The sequence below is a fragment of the Hypomesus transpacificus genome, chromosome 6 (assembly GCF_021917145.1).
Source record: "Hypomesus transpacificus isolate Combined female chromosome 6, fHypTra1, whole genome shotgun sequence".
NCBI lineage: Eukaryota > Metazoa > Chordata > Actinopteri > Osmeriformes > Osmeridae > Hypomesus > Hypomesus transpacificus.
In genome coordinates this window covers 6,922,516-6,943,073 of record NC_061065.1, presented here as the reverse complement: position 1 = coordinate 6,943,073, position 20,558 = coordinate 6,922,516, and the positions used below count along the sequence as shown (strand labels likewise).

The following is a 20,558-nucleotide window of genomic DNA, read 5'->3' as shown; positions in this document are numbered from 1 at the left end:
GACCGAGAGAAAAGACACGGCGTTATGAAATCATGTGAGGAGGCCAATTATCCATCACAATAGGCTCACAGAGAAGCCCTTGCAGCTCAGTCAGACAACAGCTCTCTTTGTTTGTCCCAGTGTCGGTGACACAGCGCCGAACTCCTCTTCATAATGGCTTGTTTCTCCAGTGAGTTGTCTCCGTTTATCAGACACACTTTGTTCTTTGCAGCGAGTAAACTGAGTTCCTGAGACACATAATGGTCAGATTATGTGTACGCTCATTCAGGTCGAGGTTGTCGTGGTGACCCTCGCGGTCTGACTCACAGCTAGCCTACAGTTCACATAGTCACTCCTCATGCTCCCTGAAGTATGACACTGTATTATTTCTGTTATTGACATTTGGTCCGGTGACGGCATCATGTGACTAAGACTGATCAGCTGACAACTGTCAGCCCAGCAAGCTTTATCATCATCAGTTCTAATTATAATGCTGAGTTAACAATTCATCCACTTGAACTCCCACAACCTCATCTTGGTGAGTGTAGTAAATCTCCCAGCTGTTGACAACTGACCACACAATGACAGAGCTTCCTGTACCCTGAGCTCTGCTTGGCCACAACTACGCAGTCCTCACTGGACACAGGACTGAGTGGCTGGTTCCTTCTCTGGCATGGAGAGACCAGCCCTAGCTAGACTGAACCACCAACCACGGGGCAGGAAGTGTTGAGTATGGTGTTGCCCCATTCAACCGGGCTCCCCTGAGAAGTCACAGAGGCTTGACCTGTCCTCACCTTCATCAGGGCATGGTTGGGTTTGCGCAGGGCATGATGCAGTACTTGAGAAGGGCCCATACCAGACGGGGACTAAAGGGTATCATTAACTAAAGAGGGAAGGTGGAGAAATGGCGGTATGGCGGTTTGCACGCCAAGTAAAAAGATATAAATAAGTCGCCCCCCACTACTTAACACACAAATTAAAGCAACTTGTCAGTGAAAGTTTAGAAATCATCGCTTAAGTCTCGCTGGGGCTCTGCTGTTTAAACTGCAGTGTAGGTAGGGACTGTTTATCCTGGATCCAAACCTTGATTAAAATGAATGGAAGAAAAAAGACACGTCTTGGTTTCTCAGTGGTCAGCCACAGCCTCCACCGACGATCTGACTTACCCTTTTTGCAATTTTATGTAATCACAACTTTAAGAGCTATTTTTAATGTGTGTTTAGGTTGTGTGCAAGCCATTCAATATTAAACATTTCCCCTTATTACTTAAAGGTCGACTTTATTTTCCATCAAAGCTGTGACTCCAAAAACAGCTGTCCAGACACCACAAGAAAGGACCTGAAGTCACTGGAAGATGTAGACCCACTGTCGGATTCCAAAAGAATAATATCTACTTTTCATTAAGATTATACCATACCGTACCATAGCAAACAATTCTCATAGAACATCAACATCCTTTTGGCGACATAACGCAGTAGATTAAGTTTCCTCTCCCCAATGAGTCTTGGCTTGTGTTGAAGTAACTGCTCCACGAGTCTAAGAGTTCAGACTACGACTGTAGTGGCGTCACCTCTTTGGCCGAGCAGAGTTGATACAGATATTTACCTTCACACCAAGAAGCACAGCAGCCAACAGCAGCTGATTACAAGTGGTGTTTGTTTCCAATGAAAGCATGTTAATTCGGGCTCCGCCGCAGTGTAAACTACCTTGGCGTTTTACAGATGTAGCCTGTTAAAGTGAATCACTGTACCTGCCTGTTTGCCTGTTCAGATATCGCGCCAGAGAGGGCACACAGCACAAGCCAAAACTACTATTAATATGCCATTCCATTTCTAATACCAAAATACCTACACATGTGTAATGTCTGCTCCGTGCTAATTATGTTATGTCATTTTTAGCCTCCATAGAAAACGAATACTGACAGTGTTAAGTACACGTCTCCTAAACCTCAGGTAATTTTAGCCCATCTCAGGTATCATCACCCCTTAATGTATTTTCCAGAAATACGAAATAAATATCCCTGCTTGGAACTCCGTAGTGTATGTTAGCAGGATGATATCAACTACTTTAGAACATCGGCTGTTCGACTTCACATGACTAAATATCTTTATAATTGATATGTGTCTGATTTCAAGCATGTTCCATCTCACGATCCATCTATTATGTTTTCATGGAGCTTGTGACAACATAGTGGATTCATGTGAAGGTGTGTGGTCCTGAGTGGTGGGGTTGCTGCGTGAGGCAGGGTGGGCTTCCACCACAGTCCTCAGGGCAGACATTGGCCAGAGCTCTGAACAAGGCCAAACTCACACATTGCAACACTACACACACACACACACACTCAGAAGCACACACACATGCTGTGTAGACATACACACATACATATACATAACGTACACAAACACAAAGACATACCCATCAAGTACACACACAAACACACAAACGCTTCTTCTTCACAATAAACCACACACTCACCTCAGTTCTTCAAGTGATGTCACACCATAGTCTCCCATCTTAGTCAATTGTCCTAACAAATAACCCCTTCAATGAACCCCCACCTGACGGTGTCTCGTATAAGTCCATCCAACCCTGCACGGCTATATAGGGTATTTTATCAAATATGTATTTATATATTTATTTGTCATTCAGTTTTTGTCAATCTTTGTTTGTTTGTTTGTTTTTTTGGGTGCTTTTAGACTGCCCATAACAGTAAGTACTGAAAATATCTTCTCCCTAAGGATGAAATTACATGGACAGGCAGGTCCAGAGGCATAATCTTGTTTTAGACAGCAAATATTTACTGTGATCCACGCCAAGGAAAATGTTGAACTGCACGTAAATGGCCCACAGAAAAAAGAAAAAATTATGGAATTGTCAAACTTCAGAATCTACATTAGTTATTTTTATTATATTTTTTTTTACAAAATATTTATATTGTTGTCCTGAGCTGAAAACAACTAATAACCAATACAGATGTGGTTAGTCATGAAATGAAATGCCATAAACCATATCATAGATTGAAAGAGAATCTGAATGTTTCAGTTTGTGATGAGGTTTGATTGTTTGTTCAGTGCAATGTGTAAGGTTGAGATGAGTTCATGTCCCCTGGGTACACAAGATATGGCTTGATATTTCTTAATTAAAATCATTAAACAGTATAATTCATCTTGAACTCACACTACCTGGGTTATTTAGTGAAGAGTTCATGTCAGTTTACAACTCCTGAAAACAGCACACCCATACTGAACAGCTGCCCTATCCGAGCACAAACACACAAACTTAAAAAAAAAAGGGTATTACTTCATTCCTCACGTTCCACACTTCTAATACTACAGCTGTGTCTGCATTTCATGAGTAAAAACAAATATCTGTGAGTTGCAATGAAAGAAAGTGGGTGTGTGTGTGTTTTGTACTGAGTAAAGAGTCATGTTAGCTGATTGCAGTGGAGATCAGAGATCCTGTATTAAAGAGAGAGACACCGGGAGAGAGAGAGAGAGAGAGAGAGACAGAGAGAGTGACAGAAAGACAGAGAGAGAGAGAGAGAGAGTGTGTCATTCTTAGTGTAAGAAGGCACCTCTTTCAGGAGAATGACAGGTGGCCATGATTTACGACCTCTTACGGGATTCACTCAGTTTGTCACTGCTGTGAGAGCACAGAGCAGGCGACTCATTCAGCACAGAGGACATGCAAACACACACACACACGTACATACACGTACATACACGTACACACAAGTACACACGTGTTTCGTCAAAGATTTGAAAGAAAAAGAAAAGAATAGAGAAAAGAAAGAGAGAGAAAACGTCCATACTGCAAACACGGGGCAAACCCAACGACTCTAAACTAGTTCGGCAGAGACTCTTCTGTAAATAACCAGAGTTTCACACCACCTCCGTTCTTCTCACATACCCACCCAGCACTCTGCTCCTCTCTCTCTCTCACTCTTTCTCTCCCCCCCTCTCTCTCTCCCTCACACACAGACACACACATACACACTCTGCCAGCTATCCTCATACGCTCACAAACTCACGTCTTACCCAACTCAGCTCTCCAAACTCAGAGGCAGACAGAAGCCCTGCGCCAGACAGTTTGAGAAGAAGAGAGAGAGAGAGAGAGAGGGGGAGAGAGAGAGGGAGGGAAAGAGGGAGGGGATGAAAGAGTGAAGGGAGGTAGAAGCAGAGTGCTGCTCCCCATATGCTGGTGAGGCCGAGGCTGTCGAGCAGTCTGCCCCCTCTGAAGCCTCCAGACTCCAGGGAGTCAGACCCCCATCCCCCAGAGAGACTGGAAGAGCTGCCGCACCGTGCGTGGAGGGAAGGAGGGATTCAGAGAGGAGGAGGGAAAAAAAGAGACCAGCAAAGAAAGCCACAACGGTAGGCTGTCCTACTCAACTTTTGTGCTGTGATGACGTCAGAGCCATGTGACCCAGGCTCTCCAGTGACAGCACATGGAGGGCAGGAAAGAGACAAGTTTTAAAGCTGGTGCTTGTTGGGTTGTGTGAGGGCTCTGCTCGCCTCCCAAACAACCACAGAACCACAGACGTGCGGCTCGGGGTTGTGTGTTTGAGAGCGACCTGGAGCGTAAATGGTTAATCGTCGCGGCTCGGCATCAGTCACAGGGACCGCGCTAAGCGAGTAAGTAAGCTTCAACCACACTCGCAGAGCAAGCTAGCCCAACACCATCCGATCCATCCGCAAAAACGATATTTGCCTCAACCTTTTTTTTTTCTCTCGTAAATCCAGACCTGGTCATTACTTGTGGTCATCTGAATAGTTGATACAAAAAAGCAGTTCTTGTGGAGGTTTTTTTTTCTCCTTTTTTGCCATCTTCATGACATGGTGCGTGCTCTTGGTTTAGGACGTGTCAAGGGTCACAGAAACCACAGAGGAACAAAAGTGGGTCTCGCTGCGACCAGAGGCAGTTATGGCATCTAACAGCCTTTTCAGTACGGTGACACCATGTCAACAAAACTTCTTCTGGGGTGAGTACTCTGTGATTGACTGATTGACTATCTCAGGAAGTTAGTGTCTGTGTTGGGTTTGGGTTATGGGTAAGGGTCAGGTCTAGGAGCTTGGCTTAGGTGTGGGTATTGGGTTAGGGCTAGAGGTTTGGGGATGGGTTCAGGTCCAAAGGTCGGTGCGAAGTTTGGGAATTGATTCAAGACCGGAGGTTTGGGTTGAGGTTTTGGGATGGGTCAGGTTTACAGGTTTGAGTCAGGTTTACAGGTTTAGGTCGGGTCTACAGGTTTGGTTCAGGTGTTGGGATTGGGTCAAGTCTATGCGTTTGGGTTAGTTGTTGGGATTGGGTCAGGTCTATGGGTTTGGGTTAGGTGTTGGGATTGGGTCAAGCCTGTGCGTTTGGGTTAGGTGTTGGGATTGGGTCAGGTCTAGAGGTTTGGGTTAGGTGTTGGGATTGGGTCAGGTCTAGAGGTTTGGCAAGAGGTTAGGGGATTGGGTCAGGGTTTTATGAGGGTTTCATACAACCCAAACACTCTTTAGCCTTGTGTGGCGCGCAAAGATGAGAAACCAAAAGCAGCCGTTATGTAACAATATCGACTCCACATTTTTGTTGTATGAAAACGTGAGAGAAAGAGGTGATGTTTACACTACTTGAATCTATCTTTTTGAAGCTGTGTCATTATATAACAAAAACACGCAATTTCTTTCAAACGTAAACAGTCGGGTGACAGTCTACGGTCTACAGTTGTGGATTCAAGCAAGATGTGACGGTGAAAGAAAGAGTTTGGCCGAAAGAGTTCGTGTTGGTGTGTCTGTGTTGGTTCTAGGGGTTTATGGTAGAGGTCTTGCCCTCTTCATAATGCAAATTGTCCAGTCACTGACCATTTGAGATGGTGTTGCTCACTTGGGCGTGAATATCTCTGTCTTCAACTTTAACCTCTCACTGGTCTCCCTATCACATTCTGGATTACAGCTATCAATGGACTGCAGTCTCTTGTGAATTAAATACTCTTATTTAGACTGATTACACTGCAATATATCAGTAAGGGAACACCAATCTCACCAGTCATTAAGAAAAAGGATAGTTTGGGGAAAAAGGATTTGAGTCAGTCTGTATACAAAACCTCCTACTAATATTACACTCCACAGCAAGAAAACAGGATAAATGTATTGCAATTATTCCCCGGAGATATCTTTCATGGTTTAATTAAATTAAAAGAGAAAACATATGTTCTGTGCAACAAGATAAATAAATGTTTGGATTTTATATATTTCTGAACATTTCTCAAATCTGAACTATTTCAGGGCCTTACCCTCCACAAATAGTGTGTAATTGATGCAATTGTGGCGAACTGTTGCTAGATAGTTAACAGACCACTGTGAACTTTATGACAGTAAATTTTAATTTTTGTCGGCTTGCTGTTATTTTTAATAACAGACCTGGTATATTATAACAAATAAGTTTGTCCAACAATATAATTTGTTAATTATTGTACTCAAAGAGAGAAAAACAAATATTACTTTCCTTCCACCAGATGAATTTAAATTTAAACAGAAATATTTTCATTACTGAGTTGTACTGAGTGAGGTTCAACTTAAACAGATTCCTCTTTCGCTACACTCCATATCCTCCACCTCTCCATCCAAATCAAATGTTTAAAAGATGTTTTTAAGAAGTCAGTTCACTCCGTGGTCAGACACAGCTGTGCTCCTTGCCTCTCTGCCGGCTCGACAGAAGCACGGTGGGTTAATATGCTCCGAAAGCCCAGGGAGAGAGAGCTACTTCCACCAATCACCACCACCTATTACCATGTTAACCTCTGACCCCTGGGTGTGTCTCTGGGGTCGGACCCTGGGAGGATGCAGAGAGGAGCCGCGCTGCAGGAAATTGAAAGCATGCTGCCGGTTGAACAGGGCGAGAGACAGGAGGCAAGGAGGCAGATGTTCAAGAGAGAGGATCTATCTGGGAGGAGAGATGATCAACGATCTGTCTATTTAACAAGAGCGAGATTGACATTGTCCCCTGGTCTCTTATTAGCAGTTCAAACACAGTTTGTTAACTGGCATATTTAGCTATAATTACATTACATGAAAAACTGTATAGAATAACTGAAAACCCTAATAATATTATCAACATAGTGTTCAAAACGATTTATGTTCATGCCAGAAATTTTGGTAACAGACAAATTTGAAGGATCCACAAGTTAAGTGAACATACTGCTTCATGAATAAGTTATAGTCGTTCATAGAATTTATAACAAATCAAAAAGAATCAGTGTCTCTAAAAAGGTATCATTTAGGAATCTATAACGCTGCACACTCTCAGCAATAAATCCTACAGTCTCAGTGGGCAAGTACTCCCATTGAATAAGGACCTCGTTAAAATTTGTCTTGGCATTTGGATCAAGTCATTTAGATTTAATTGCCTCGAATACATTTTTTATAACTTCTCATACTGGCAGAAGAGGGAGGGTGGGATCATGTTCAACATGTGTGGCACCCACTGAACCGCCTTGCTTCTCTAGGGAACACTTTGGTTCCTATTTTCTCTATTACAAACTTAATTAGATATAGACAATTACGTTGTGGGAGCAGTTATGATGCAGTAAGCTTGGCGCTTGAGAAATAAAAGGACCAAAATCAGAGAGATCAAAAAGATCTGAGACGACGTCGCTATAATATGAAGACTCCCGGTGGAAAACTTTCCCCTGAGAAAATCTCCAATAATTTGCAGGGAAACCCTATATACATTGAGAAAGGCAGCTTCTGTTGCATAAGCGCTCCCCTCAGATCTAACCACAGCCCTGCGTTGTGGAGACGCGAGGAGACATCTTAAAGGCAAACCAGACATCTTCCCTCTGGCCCTGCCAGGAAGACCTGAAGCCCACTCATCAATAGGTCATTTGAAAAAGCCAAAGGGAAAATCTCATCTCTTCAGTGGCGGCTACTGTGCAGCAAGTCTCTTCCCACAGCTTGGGCCTCAAAGGCACTCTATTTAGCGCTGCTTAATTGTACCTCTGAGGCAAACATGTTATTTAATCCCAGCAGGGTCGTGTTGATGGAGTAAAAAGGTACGTGTGTTAGGAGACTGAATGAAGTAACCACCTATTAGAGAGTATTAGGGCTGGAAGTTTACATTAATCTGAGGCTAATCAGGGACTGAGGTTTTTAACATATCAGTGTTTAATCACGGGGAGATGAATTGGTCCAGTTTTGTAGTCTATGCTAACCAGTGAATGTTGTGGTTATGGAGTGACTCTTGTGACTGTCAGGGTTTAGCTTTATGTCGCCACGGGCTACACTGCTGTGGCTGTGGTACACTGAAACAATCATGCTCTCACTAGGAATTCTTAATTAACTTAAAATGTCCTTAATGCACTTTAAGATTAACTTGACCTTTCATGGTCTTGTGTGTGGCCTTGCATGTGTGCCTATGTAATAAACCTCTAAACAAACACTTTAATGGTTCTCTACATGTTCATTCTGAGGTAGCAGAATTGCGATCAGTCTGGGCTCCAAAAACAACAAGAAAGAAAAAAGAGAATATCCATAATAAATGATCACATAATTTTTGGGGGGGCTGTGATTAAAATCATGCTCTGTGGTTTTCATAAGCTTTCCAAAATATTAAATGATTACTTGTATAACAAGCTCTCAAGGAGCACAAACAACAATAGAGGCGTTGGATTCCAAAATGTGTTGAGCAAGAAAAATGATGCGAGTTGCTTTTGCCTCATGACGAAAAAAAGAAAAAAAAAGAAAAACAAGCTTTGTTTTTCTATCTAGATCAGACAACCACTGACAATCATTTCATAGTTAACCTCAGAGTCTAACACTGCCAAAACAAGCATATAGGAGGGAGAGGTCTCGCAACTAGAATACATGCACTCCTGTTACATAGAGAAGGCATCAACAAACGCAGGCGGGAGAGTCAACATTAACTCGGTGCGAGTGTGTGTTCTCTTTTGTATTTTCTTTATCTTCAGTAGCTCTTCCAAACATGCCCCAGGGCCAATTGCACTATTATAATAAGGATATCTGCCAATTGCCTCCACTTGCTGTAAGACGTTTTGTTACGAGTGCTGGTAAACAGGCAGGTTTTACCCACAGAGATTGTAAGAACAGGGATCAACAATCACTCACTTAAAAAAGAAATATTTACTATTGATTTATTTTTTGCGGTTGCAATTAAAATTGATCATTGTTAATCTAGTTCTGTAGAGACACACAGCTGGGTGTTCTGTTAAGGCTGAGACTTGTGATGAAGAGAAGTTTAAATGGAGATGCACTGAAAGCTTTGAGTTCCCCAAACCACAAACATGTCATTATACCACAGAGGAGTGCAAGCTCACACATGCTGTTTAATGGATTACAACCCTGATATTGAATTTAACATCATTATTGAATGTTTGAACAATGCCTGCCGTGTGCCATTTTCGCACTTAACAAGATCTGACATTCCTCCATCAGTTTAAACTGCATCCCACTACGAAGTAAAGTGATCTGATACAGGCCTTCTGGGAGGAAGTAACTACCTAGTACCAGGCTTACCTTGGAAACAATAGCCCCTAATGAAACATAAAACCTGCATTATATCCCCATCATTACATACTCCATTTGCCGCTGCTGTTTTTAACCTCTCATTTTGCGCTTGTTCCCCTTATGAATTGTAAACTTTATTGTTTTTAATTTATTCTTTCGAGGTGTTTATGGAGAGACCGTGTTTACAATACAAGGGTTCAGAACTGTGAAAATAAACAGTGGACTACGGTGAAATCTTTAGCTGTGTCCCTACTGGTTTCCCCCTGCTCTGCTTCTCAGCGAGAGGCTCTGAGGCTCCTGGCGTCTTCCATATTTCGATGAGGGGAAATCTGGAGTGCGGAGGCGGCTGGCTGTTTGGGTTGTCGCCGTGACGACGTGAGGGAGAGCGCCACCTACACAAGGCCCTACCTGTTCTGCTGGACTCGGCAGAAAGGCCAGGTTTTTCTCCTTGTTAGTTTAACCCTGCAGGAATGTGGGATCCCCTCTGACTGAGGCACAGCTCCTACATATATATCAGATCACACGGGGAATGCTAGGTGGGTTAGTGTGAGGGTGGGTTAAGGGCTTGGTGGGTTAGGGGCTAGGTGGGTTTGGGTGAGAGAGGGGCTTGGTGGGTTAGGGGCTTGGTGGGTTAGGAGCTAGGTGGGTTAGGAGCTAGGTGGGTTAGGGGCTAGGGGAGTTAGGGTGGGTTAGGGGCTAGGTGGGTTAGGAGCTAGGTGGGTTAGGGGCTAGGTGGGTTAGAGGCTAAGTGGGTTAGGAACTAGGTGGGTTAGGAGCTAGGTCAGTTAGGGGCTAGGTGGGTTAGGGGCTAGGTGGGTTAGAGGCTAAGTGGGTTAGAGGCTAAGTGGGTTAGAGGCTAGGTGGGTTAGGAGCTAGGTCAGTTAGGGGCTAGGCGAGTTAGGGTGGGTGAGGGGCTTGGTGGGTTAGGAGCTAGGTGGGTTAGAGGCTAGGTGGGTTAGGGGCTAGGTGGGTTAAGAGCTAGGTGGGTTAGGAGCTAGTGGAAAGGAGAGGATGAGGATCATGCTAAAATCAACAGGTTGACTCTGAATCTTCTGTGATGATAGCACGGCTATCGGTGGAGGGGAGGTGGGTGGTGTCAGGGAGGTGGGTGGAGGGGAGGTGGGTGGTGTCAGGGAGGTGGGTAGTGGAGGGGAGGTGGGTGGTGGAGGGGAGGTGGGTGGAGGGGAGGTGGGTGGTGTCAGGGAGGTGGGTGGTGGAGGGGAGGTGGGTGGTGTCAGGGAGGTGGGTAGTGGAGGGGAGGTGGGTGGTGTCAGGGAGGTGGGTAGTGGAGGGGAGGTGGGTGGTGGAGGGGAGGTGGGTGCTGGGTGGTGTCAGGGAGGTGGGTAGTGGAGGGGAGGTGGGTGGTGTCAGGGAGGTGGGTAGTGGAGGGGAGGTGGGTGGTGGAGGGGAGGTGGGTGCTGGGTGGTGTCAGGGAGGTGGGTGGATGGGAGGTGGGTGGTGTCAGGGAGGTGGGTGGTGGAGGGGAGGTGGGTGCTGGGTGGTGGAGGGGAGGTGGGTAGTGGAGGGGAGGTGGGTGGTGTCAGGGAGGTGGGTAGTGGAGGGGAGGTGGGTGGTGGAGGGGAGGTGGGTGGTGTCAGGGAGGTGGGTGGTGTCAGGGAGGTGGGTGGTGGAGGGGAGGTGGGTGCTGGGTGGTGGAGGGGAGGTGGGTGCTGGGTGGTGGAGGGGAGGTGGGTGGAGGGGAGGTGGGTGGTGTCAGGGAGGTGGGTGGTGGAGGGGCCCAGGTGTCAGTGACAGGAGAAGCTGTCTGTTTGATTAATGCTCTCACTCATACTGGCACCTGGAATCAATCCCCTCCACCCCCTCCTCCCCCCCACCCCCTCAACTCGGCAAATGTACACGTGTGTGTTCATGCCACGTCAAAGTATGTGTGTGTGTGTATGTGTTTGTACCACACCAGAAGTGTGTGTGTGTGTATCTGGTGTTAATGTACAGCCGGAAGGAGACAGAGATGTATGGGGGTGAGGAACAGGAGCTGGATGGTGTGTGGTGTCATTAATAGCACACAGGCCCATCTCCTAAAGTGCTCAAATGATCGTCCCACACACTCACCCCGGCAGCGTTGAGGTGTTGATGCAGCAGATCAAATACACACCTGAAAATCTGACATGCTTTCCCTCCCTTCAGTGCCCACCCAGGCCTTTTTATGGTAATCTGACAGCACAGGCAACTGAGGATGACGGAGGCCAGTGTGTGTGTGTGCTGTATGGATTTGTAACCGTGTGTGTGTGTGTGCTGTATGTGTGTCTTTGTAAGACGGAACAGAGCCTCATATCAGATACAAAGAGAGGGATCAGTTTGCGCTTGTGAGCCATAGCGTAGGAGCAACACAAGAGACTGTCTCTTAAAACCACCTCCCATCTGCCATAGCGGGGGTGGTCATTTATTATGACACCTACGAACCCTCCCTCCCTCCCCCACTACTCCCTCCCCCCTTCCCCTAAGCCCTCCCCCTTCCCCTCCCTCCCACACTTTCAGGAAAGAGGCGGTGACAAATGTGATGTGGTGGGCGTCTCTTTGGTCACTGCACTAATCAGACCAGTCACCTCCTCACCACCTGTGACGCACACACAAACATGCATACACACACGCATACACACACACACGCACACAGGGAGTGAAACTGTATACACCCCAGAGACACAAAAGCTATAGAAGCAGAGTGTGTAATACACAGGTCTGGCTTTGAAGTGTACAGTAGTTTCTGTAGCTGATACTGACAGGTCTCCAGGGAGAACAGTTGAGCGAGGGATGAGGGATAGCAGCACTCCTGAGAGAGAGAGAGAGAGAGCCCGAGAGAGAGATAGAGAGACCGAGAGACCGAGAGAGAGAGAGAGAGAGAGAGAGAGAGAGAGAGAGAGAGAGAGAGAGAGAGAGAGAGAGAGAGAGAGAGAGAGAGAGAGAGAGAGAGAGAGAGAGAGAAAAAACTGGAATATCAGAGTGAAAATGAGAGAATAGGGGATTTCTCCTCTGCATCATCAGGGACAAAAGCACAATAGGGACCGAGAGCAAACACCGAGACTCACACATGCTGTAATGTGTGTTGTTGCTAAAGCTGCTATGACCAGACAAAGCCATGACACGACCGTGACAAAGAAGTGCTAGCCAAGACATGACCGTGACAGAAGTGCTACACACAAACTCTGGGAAAGTATTATCCCTGACTCCCTGTAACTTGTGTAGCCATATCTTCAGAAAGACCAGGGCTTGTCAGCTCATCTCTCACAGACAGACATTGAAGTTGTTTGAGGAATTTGATGTATGTTACATTGTTAGTGACTCTCCAGTTTACAGACACTTTACCCCCGTTTGGGCGGGCCCTTCCCCTCCGCTGTCTCCTGATCCACAACATCTAATACATTTGCATCTCATCAAACAGCAGCCAGAACCTGCCTGAGAGAGTCTGTCTGCGTGCCGCATGTTTCTGTCACTCACTCATTCCACTCACTCACAACTATAGACAGAAGCCTTGGAGAAGATAGGGGAGCTTAGCCGAACCTCAGTGTTTTTGTTGTTCCGTCAACGCCTTCCATCGCTCGCTGTCATCTGTTGTTCACTGACTGTCTACTCCACCCCTGAGGAAAGAGAACTCTCTCTGTGTTTTTCTCTTTCTTTCTTTCTCTCTCTCTTTGCCTGGAAAGAGTCCAACCTAAGGATTCATATCATCATCTCATGATCTTGATTGATCGACAGACATCCCAAAGGAGCAGAAATATTTTATCAGATATTCTCAATCTCCACACACCTCCCAACTTCCTCTCTTGTCAGGATTTTTCAGGAGGACTCAACAATACTGTGTATGTGTGACTTTTATGTGTATTAGTGTGTGTGTGACTGTAGATGAGGGTAAAAGAGAGTGAAAGAAAGAAAAAGAAAAAAATCTCAGAGACTAAAGTCTACTCGCAGTTGCAGCTAAATGACAGGCTTGGGGCTGTGCTCTTTTGATTTGTATTGTTTTCATTTTATTTCTTGTTTGGGAGGGAAACGCAATTGGGACAGAGAGAATGAAAGAAAATACTGTGCCGTTCTGTCTCGGGAGAATTGCTTTCTGCACAAACAAAAATAACAGTCATGTTTTTTTGCTGACAAATGCATTTCACGTGTGCCTTTCTGAAGCAGTGTTCTATTGTTGTCTTATTCATAAGCATGGTCCAATTCCAGCAGACAAAAGAGAAATATATTTTAAGTTAAATTACAACGCTACAATTTTAAGACGGATGAGAAAAACAGCACACAGTGGTGTCACAATTCGTAAGCTCAGTAAATGTGCAAAAGAAGAAATCTTGGAAATATAGTTTCATGAGAATCACAAGATCTAAGCTATCTTACATCTGCTGAAGATAGCTCTGTGCTATTGTTTACTGGTTATGTCTGGTGGAAAAAGCTTGATGAGGATCAGTTAGACTTGTGACCTTCACTTCATACAGTACATTTTAGCACACACACACACACATATGTACACACATATACACAGCAACCCCCCAGTCCCTGCGAACGCAGCAGAAACAGTACAGTCAAGCTCTCTGGTAAACAAACACTAAGAGGCTGTTGGGAGTCTCCAGTGGGTCTCCAAATTACAGTCTGGTTAACCAGAGTCTCTGAGCCAGCCCTTTACTGCTACACACACACAAACACACGCACACATACACACACAGGCATGCACGTTTACACCCACATACTCAAACGTACCAGACACAGATATAGGCCCTCACGCATAGGCAGAAACAGACACGCATATATGCACATACACACTAACGCACCCACACACAGGCGTACAACTACACACACAAAGGACCGAGAGGCCGGGGGCTTTTATAGCGACCAGAAGAACGGTAGCTGGCTAACACAGACCACACATCCTAGCAAGCAAGTTGACAATCAGATAATTGAGTACATTATAAAGGAATGTAGCTAAAATTGTTAACTAGCTAGACTAGCTAGACAATGTTACTGCTCAAATCCGTTCATAGCTACCTACTTTTACTGTGAATTAGATAAACCTTACGTTCGTTGTCAATGTAGCTCGAAATGTACAAATTGTGCCCCTTTTTCCTCTTGTTTGAATGCCAGCTAACATTTTCCCTATGTACATTGTTAATTGTCATTTTGGGAAGATCACCCATTCGTACGACCTACTAAAACAAACGGCATTTAGTGTGAGTGAACTTGCTGCTAGACTAGCTACCGGAAGTTGATGACCTGCATTATGGGTCAAGATTTGCAAGTGTAAAATTGAATATAGATGCGGAATATAGATTTGAATCTTCGAAATTGATTTTCAAAAGCGCAGAAAAGATTTGTATCTTTGAAACGTGATTTAAAAAAACGGAAATATCAGCATATTGCTTCAGCCAGGCCAACAGCTGGCTACAGTAGCAGTTAGATCTCAGTCTCACAAAATGCTTCTTGTTTTACGAGGACTTTGGATAATCTTCCCAAAATGATAAGTAACGATGTGCATAGGATTCTATGTTGCTGCCTTTCAAGCAAGAGGGAAAAGAGGTTCAAATTGTACGTTTCGAGCTACATGGAAAATGACGAAGGTACGGTTAATCTAACTCACACAGTAAAAGTAGCTAGCTGTATCACAAGCAAGATTAGTTTTCTAGGGATTGAGCAATAACATTAGCAGTTAAATATTGGTCAGTTTGTTGTTCCCTACGTATAATGTAACATCTCGGTTTCTAACAAAAATCTAGAAACGGGAGAGATCTCCGTGAGGGTGACCGGTTATCTGTCCATGAAAAAAAGTGAGAAGTTGCACTGAGTGTAGATTTAAGAGAGCAATCTCAATATCTAAGGGTTAGTGTAACGGTTCTGGTTATTAAAAGCCACGTCTGATTGGCTGCATTGAAATATGTAGCCAGGAAATGTAAAAAAAAGGTGACCAAATACAGATTAAAACTAAAGTAACGAGCCTGGTTTTAAAATGTATGAAGTAGAAAGTACAGATATTTGTTTACAAATTTTAAGGAGTGAAAGTAAAAAGTTCTCCAAAAAATCTGTAGTGAATTAAAGTACTGATACCTGAAACATCTACTTGAGTACTGCCCATCAATGCTGATTATGAGCACCCATACATAATGAGAGCTGAGATATCGTGTGTTATCGTTTTGAGTTGAGGATTGTAGCAGCATGGTGACTGTGCTGGCAAGTGACCTGACTGAGAAGCTCACCTTCACTTAAAATCAGGGAACTTCCTGGTTTTCACCCTGTGGTGGGCCAAGACTGAGTCTAGATGTATTGTAAAGTTTATTGACAGTTAGAGACGATGATTGAAACCACCCTATTCTTTTTGAGTGTGTTGTGGTCCTGTTGGAGGGCTCAGCAAGGTTCAGGCCTGGCGTTAGCCGTCTGAAACCATGGATCTACTGGAGACATTTCTCTGTCTCCAATGGCTGCCAAACTCCATCAAAATGATATATGGCACCATGAAATGAGGTTTTAAACATTTAACGTTATCAATTCTGGAAAGATGATTTAAATCTTTTGCTTCCACAGTGAGAGAGTACTCCAAGTGGACAATTTAATTGTCAGGCAGAGACCACATCCCAACAGTCTCAATGCCAAGGAGGCATTTTATGTGTAAGGCATTTAGATACTCTCTTATGTCATAACGCACACCACAAAATGGATCATTTTTTGAAGAACAACGTTTCACAATGAAATTGATGTTCCCTGTGGGACTCTCCCAGACTCAGACTCACTGCTCAGGACTCCAGTACATTTTAATAACAGAAAGCAGGCGTCATCTGAATCTCAGCTTGGGGTAGAGCACACACACCATAAGATGCCCCTTCCACCCTGGAAGAAACAGCGGTTTGTCTCACTCGGAAAAACACAAGGTCATGGGTCGCATTATCAGACAATACTCATTCATGTCCTGTGAAATCGGGGGGGGAGAAGGGATGGTGGTGGTTTGTCTGAGGACATCCTCAGGACTAACAGCCCCTCTACTCCCATCCATCCCTCCCATCCCCCACTCTCAACCTCCTCACCACTTTAGCCCCTCTTTCTGAGTCATAGCTGACCAGTAGCTTAATAGCATCGGTGTAATTACAGGCTGGAGTTTTGGGATCAGGTCCAGCTCTTGGCTCTGACACGGCTGAACTTGCTACCCCACTGTCAGCTTCACTCATTATACCATCCAGCACACTTGACTGAGAGGCTGGGCCAGGAAACACCAGGGCCAGTACATGTTACATGTGAGGCCCTGACTCCAAGGCCAGTCAAGAGGATCACACATGGATCTCTGTCTGCTTTTGAATGTCTAAATGCTGAGGAATCTGATCCGCTGGATGGCTCCAGGTTGTAGAGTTCATAGTCGGTAGTTTGGACGGTGTCCATGGTGAATGAGAGCGAGCTGGATGTGTGTCAGGAGAGCGGGAGGGATCCAAACCCCAAAACAGAGTGCTGTGGCGTGGTCTGCTTCCCCCGCTGCTGTGGCCCTTTCTGTGACCACCACTCTCTTAGTTTCTCACTTTCATTTTCTCTCTCTATTTCTCTCTCTCTCTCTCTCTGTGCTATCTGATTGGCTGCTGTCGGAGGGCTCTACGTACAGTGGCTTTTAGTTTTGAATCGATGTTGATGTTTACATGTTACACACTGAGACTTGTGCAGAGTGCAGGGCAGCCAAGCTGGGCCCGGGAAAGCAAGCTACATCTCTGACTTCCAGCAGAGTCTCAGTTACAGCGGGTGAAAGCCGTGTCTGCTAAAAAACCCCAGTATCCCCACCATGCAAGGGGAGCCAAGCTAAACAGACACGTTCTATGCATTATGACCGTCCAAAATAAAACATTAGCATACAGTGCCCTGCCAGGCATATCATTGTCATTCTAGAAGCCTATGTTTATGTCTGTGTTCAATTGAGCATCCACTGAACACTATTTTCTTGCTTGGCCTTCTCCTTTAGACTTCCTTACATCGATGTTTGACTTGGTGCACCTGGACATTCCTCCTCTCCTCTTACATCCATACATCCTCACCTCTTTTCCTTCCTTCCCTCCCTCCTTTTTCTCCAGCTCTCCAGTCAGAGCGGTGGGAGGGGGAAGCGTTGGAGACCCTGGGTGATAGCGGATAGCCCCCCTGCGAGTGCTAGTCTGGAGTGCTGCCTGTGTGCCTCTCTCCCCAGTCACTCTATCCATCTCTTCTGCAGTGCACACCTCACATAAATCATCCTCAATCTACTACAGGACAAGGGGAACCTAGTGAAATCCCCCTCTATAAATCTGGTATTAGTTTTACCTCACATAATGAATACAGCTAAACGGTCCTGGATACATGAGAACAGCATGTCTTGCAGATGTACTATAAATATTTTGAAACTAGCCGGGTAGTTTGCAAAGGGGAAGTAGACCAGTGAAATACACAGAGGAAGGAAAAAACTGTAAAGTGGAATGTTGGCCTAGCCCAAGTGTCTGTATTGTCTTTAGCACCTACAGAGGTTCTCCGTCCAAAATCAACGCGCTTTACAGGGTTCCGATTCCCAGCCATGGCTCTGTACCACTCCTGGACGTGTCAGGTCTCCTTCCAACCAATCCTTCAAGCCTGTCTCCTAGGGCCCAGCTCATTGTTTGATTAATAGCTGGATCAGACCAGATTGAGTGATAGATGGTTTGAAGGGAAGGCCAGCAGGTTTAAGGTGGTGCTCAGAGACCTGGCCTGGGGGAGGAGGCATGAGGAGGAGGCCAGGGGAGGAGGACAGGGGAGGAGGACAGGGGGGAGGCCAGGGGAGGAGGACAGGGGGGAGGACAGGGGGGAGGCCAGGGGAGGAGGACAGGGGAGGAGGCCAGGGGAGGAGGCCAGGGGAGGAGGACAGGGGGGAGGCCAGGGGAGGAGGCCAGGGGAGGAGGCTAGGGGAGGAGGACAGGGGAGGAGGACAGGGGGGAGGACAGGGGGGAGGCCAGGGGAGGAGGACAGGGGGGAGGACAGGGGGGAGGCCAGGGGAGGAAGACAGGGGGGAGGACAGGGGGGAGGCCAGGGGAGGACAGGGGAGGAGGACAGGGGAGGAGGCCAGGGGAGGAGGACAGGGGAGGAGGCCAGGGGAGGAGGACAGGGGAGGAGGACAGGGGAGGAGGCCAGGGGAGGAGGACAGGGGAGGAGGACAGGGGAGGAGGCCAGGGGAGGAGGACAGGGGAGGAGGACAGGGGAGGAGGCTAGGGGAGGAGGACAGGGGAGGAGGACAGGGGAGGGGGACAGGGGAGGAGGCTAGGGGAGGAGGCCAGGGGAGGAGGACAGGGGAGGAGGACAGGGGAGGAGGCTAGGGGAGGAGGACAGGGGAGGAGGACAGGGGAGGGGGACAGGGGAGGAGGCTAGGGGAGGAGGCCAGGGGAGGAGGCTAGGGGAGGAGGACAGGGGAGGAGGACAGGGGAGGAGGCCAGGGGAGGAGGACAGGGGAGGAGGACAGGGGAGGAGGACAGGGGAGGAGGCCAGGGGAGGAGGACAGGGGAGGAGGACAGGGGAGGAGGCCAGGGGAGGGGGACAGGGGAGGGGGACAGGGGAGGAGGCTAGGGGAGGAGGCCAGGGGAGGAGGACAGGGGAGGAGGACAGGGGAGGAGGCTAGGGGAGGAGGACAGGGGAGGAGGCCAGGGGAGGAGGACAGGGGAGGAGGACAGGGGAGGAGGCTAGGGGAGGAGGACAGGGGAGGAGGACAGGGGAGGGGGACAGGGGAGGAGGCTAGGGGAGGAGGCCAGGGGAGGAGGACAGGGGAGGAGGACAGGGGAGGGGGACAGGGAAGGAGGCTAGGGGAGGAGGTGATTAGTCACAGTGTCTTGATGAAGTGTCAGGACTCCTGATAATGCTGCTAACGACATAAAGAGAGTGCAGAATTTATAAATCCGAACTTGTGTGATGAAGTCTGAGAACTGATTTATTATTGAATGTGAGACAAAATATACCAAACACACCACACACACACACCCAAGAGTGCTGTGTATGCAGCCACATTATAGCAACTGTGAGATCCACCCCTTTTTCTGGATGTTGCCCCAGGCACTGTTACCATATCCTATCACAGTGCTATCCGAACCCCAATTACACACACTCTCCCTCACACACACAGACACACACACACAAGGTGCTGTGACAGCAGGTGGTGTGTGACACGTCAACATCAGAGGGACCCTTGGCAGACGGCGGAGTCTGAAGGCCGTGCCCGACGCTGCCTTGCGTCGTTAGGACTCTTTAATGGCAGCTTTCATCAGTACAGTACTGCTCTATTTTCTCCTCTCCCCGGCCACAGCAGTTCCTTTTTGTTCCTATTTTTAAGCACAAGTGATCTCAATTAGGGACCTCCATGAAGGCAAACGGGCGGCAGACAGTCAGAGCAATAAGAGCGGAGAGGAAATTGTCTTGATACTCCCCCTCTCTCCCCCCACCACAAGCACCCCCCTCCTCCTCCTCCATCCCTGCCCCCCTTCCCTTCTCCCCCCACCACCAGCACCCCCCCTCGTCCTCCATCCCTGGCCCCCCTTCCCTTCTCCCCCCACCTCAAGCACCCCCCTCCTCCTCCTCCATCCCTGCCCCCCTTCCCTTCTCCCCCCACCACCAGCACCCCCCCCTTCCTCCATCTCTGCCCCCCCCCCTCCCACTCCTCCACCCACCAACCCCCCACCTCGCTTTCCATGCTACACTCTGCCATGTTGGGAGCAGAAAGCATGACTGAAATATCACACACACGCTGACAGGACACAGAATTCTCTCTCATACGGTCTCTCGTCTCTCTCTCTCTTTCCCTCCCTCTCTTTCCCCTCTCTCTCCGTCCAACTGTTTTTGGCAGCTGTCATTCTTCCTCTGTTTCAAGTCTTCTGCCACTTCTCTGCCATTCACATCAGTTGCCTGGCTGGAATAGTTAGCGAAACATTTTGAGACGAGTCATCTATGTCAATGACTTGTACACACGCCCCCACACACACACATACTGTACACACACACACACACACAGAAGATTACCTGATGGGTTGTAGTGATGTCACATTCTCAGTGACAGTCATTATGAGCTTACTCTGATCTGGGATCTGTGGGTGGAAGGAAGGCTGAGAGTGACTGAGGTCCTGGTGAGGTATA

At 47.0% G+C, this 20,558-nt stretch overlaps 1 protein-coding gene across 3 annotated transcripts in view; it reads left to right on the top strand.

The window, feature by feature from the left end:
• The first annotated feature begins 4,172 nt into the window (after positions 1-4,172).
• The window catches only part of runx2b (RUNX family transcription factor 2b), a 41,275-nt gene continuing 24,889 nt past the window's right edge, over positions 4,173-20,558 (top strand). For 2 of the 3 annotated variants that reach the window (XM_047021295.1, XM_047021291.1), the window contains exons 1-2: positions 4,173-4,610; positions 4,834-4,957. In XM_047021295.1, the coding sequence (XP_046877251.1) occupies positions 4,900-4,957 (58 nt within the window). In that variant the 5' untranslated portion in view covers positions 4,173-4,610; positions 4,834-4,899. Of the gene's footprint in view, positions 4,958-20,558 lie in introns of all 3 variants that reach the window. The other variant, XM_047021292.1, reaches the window with a different exon arrangement.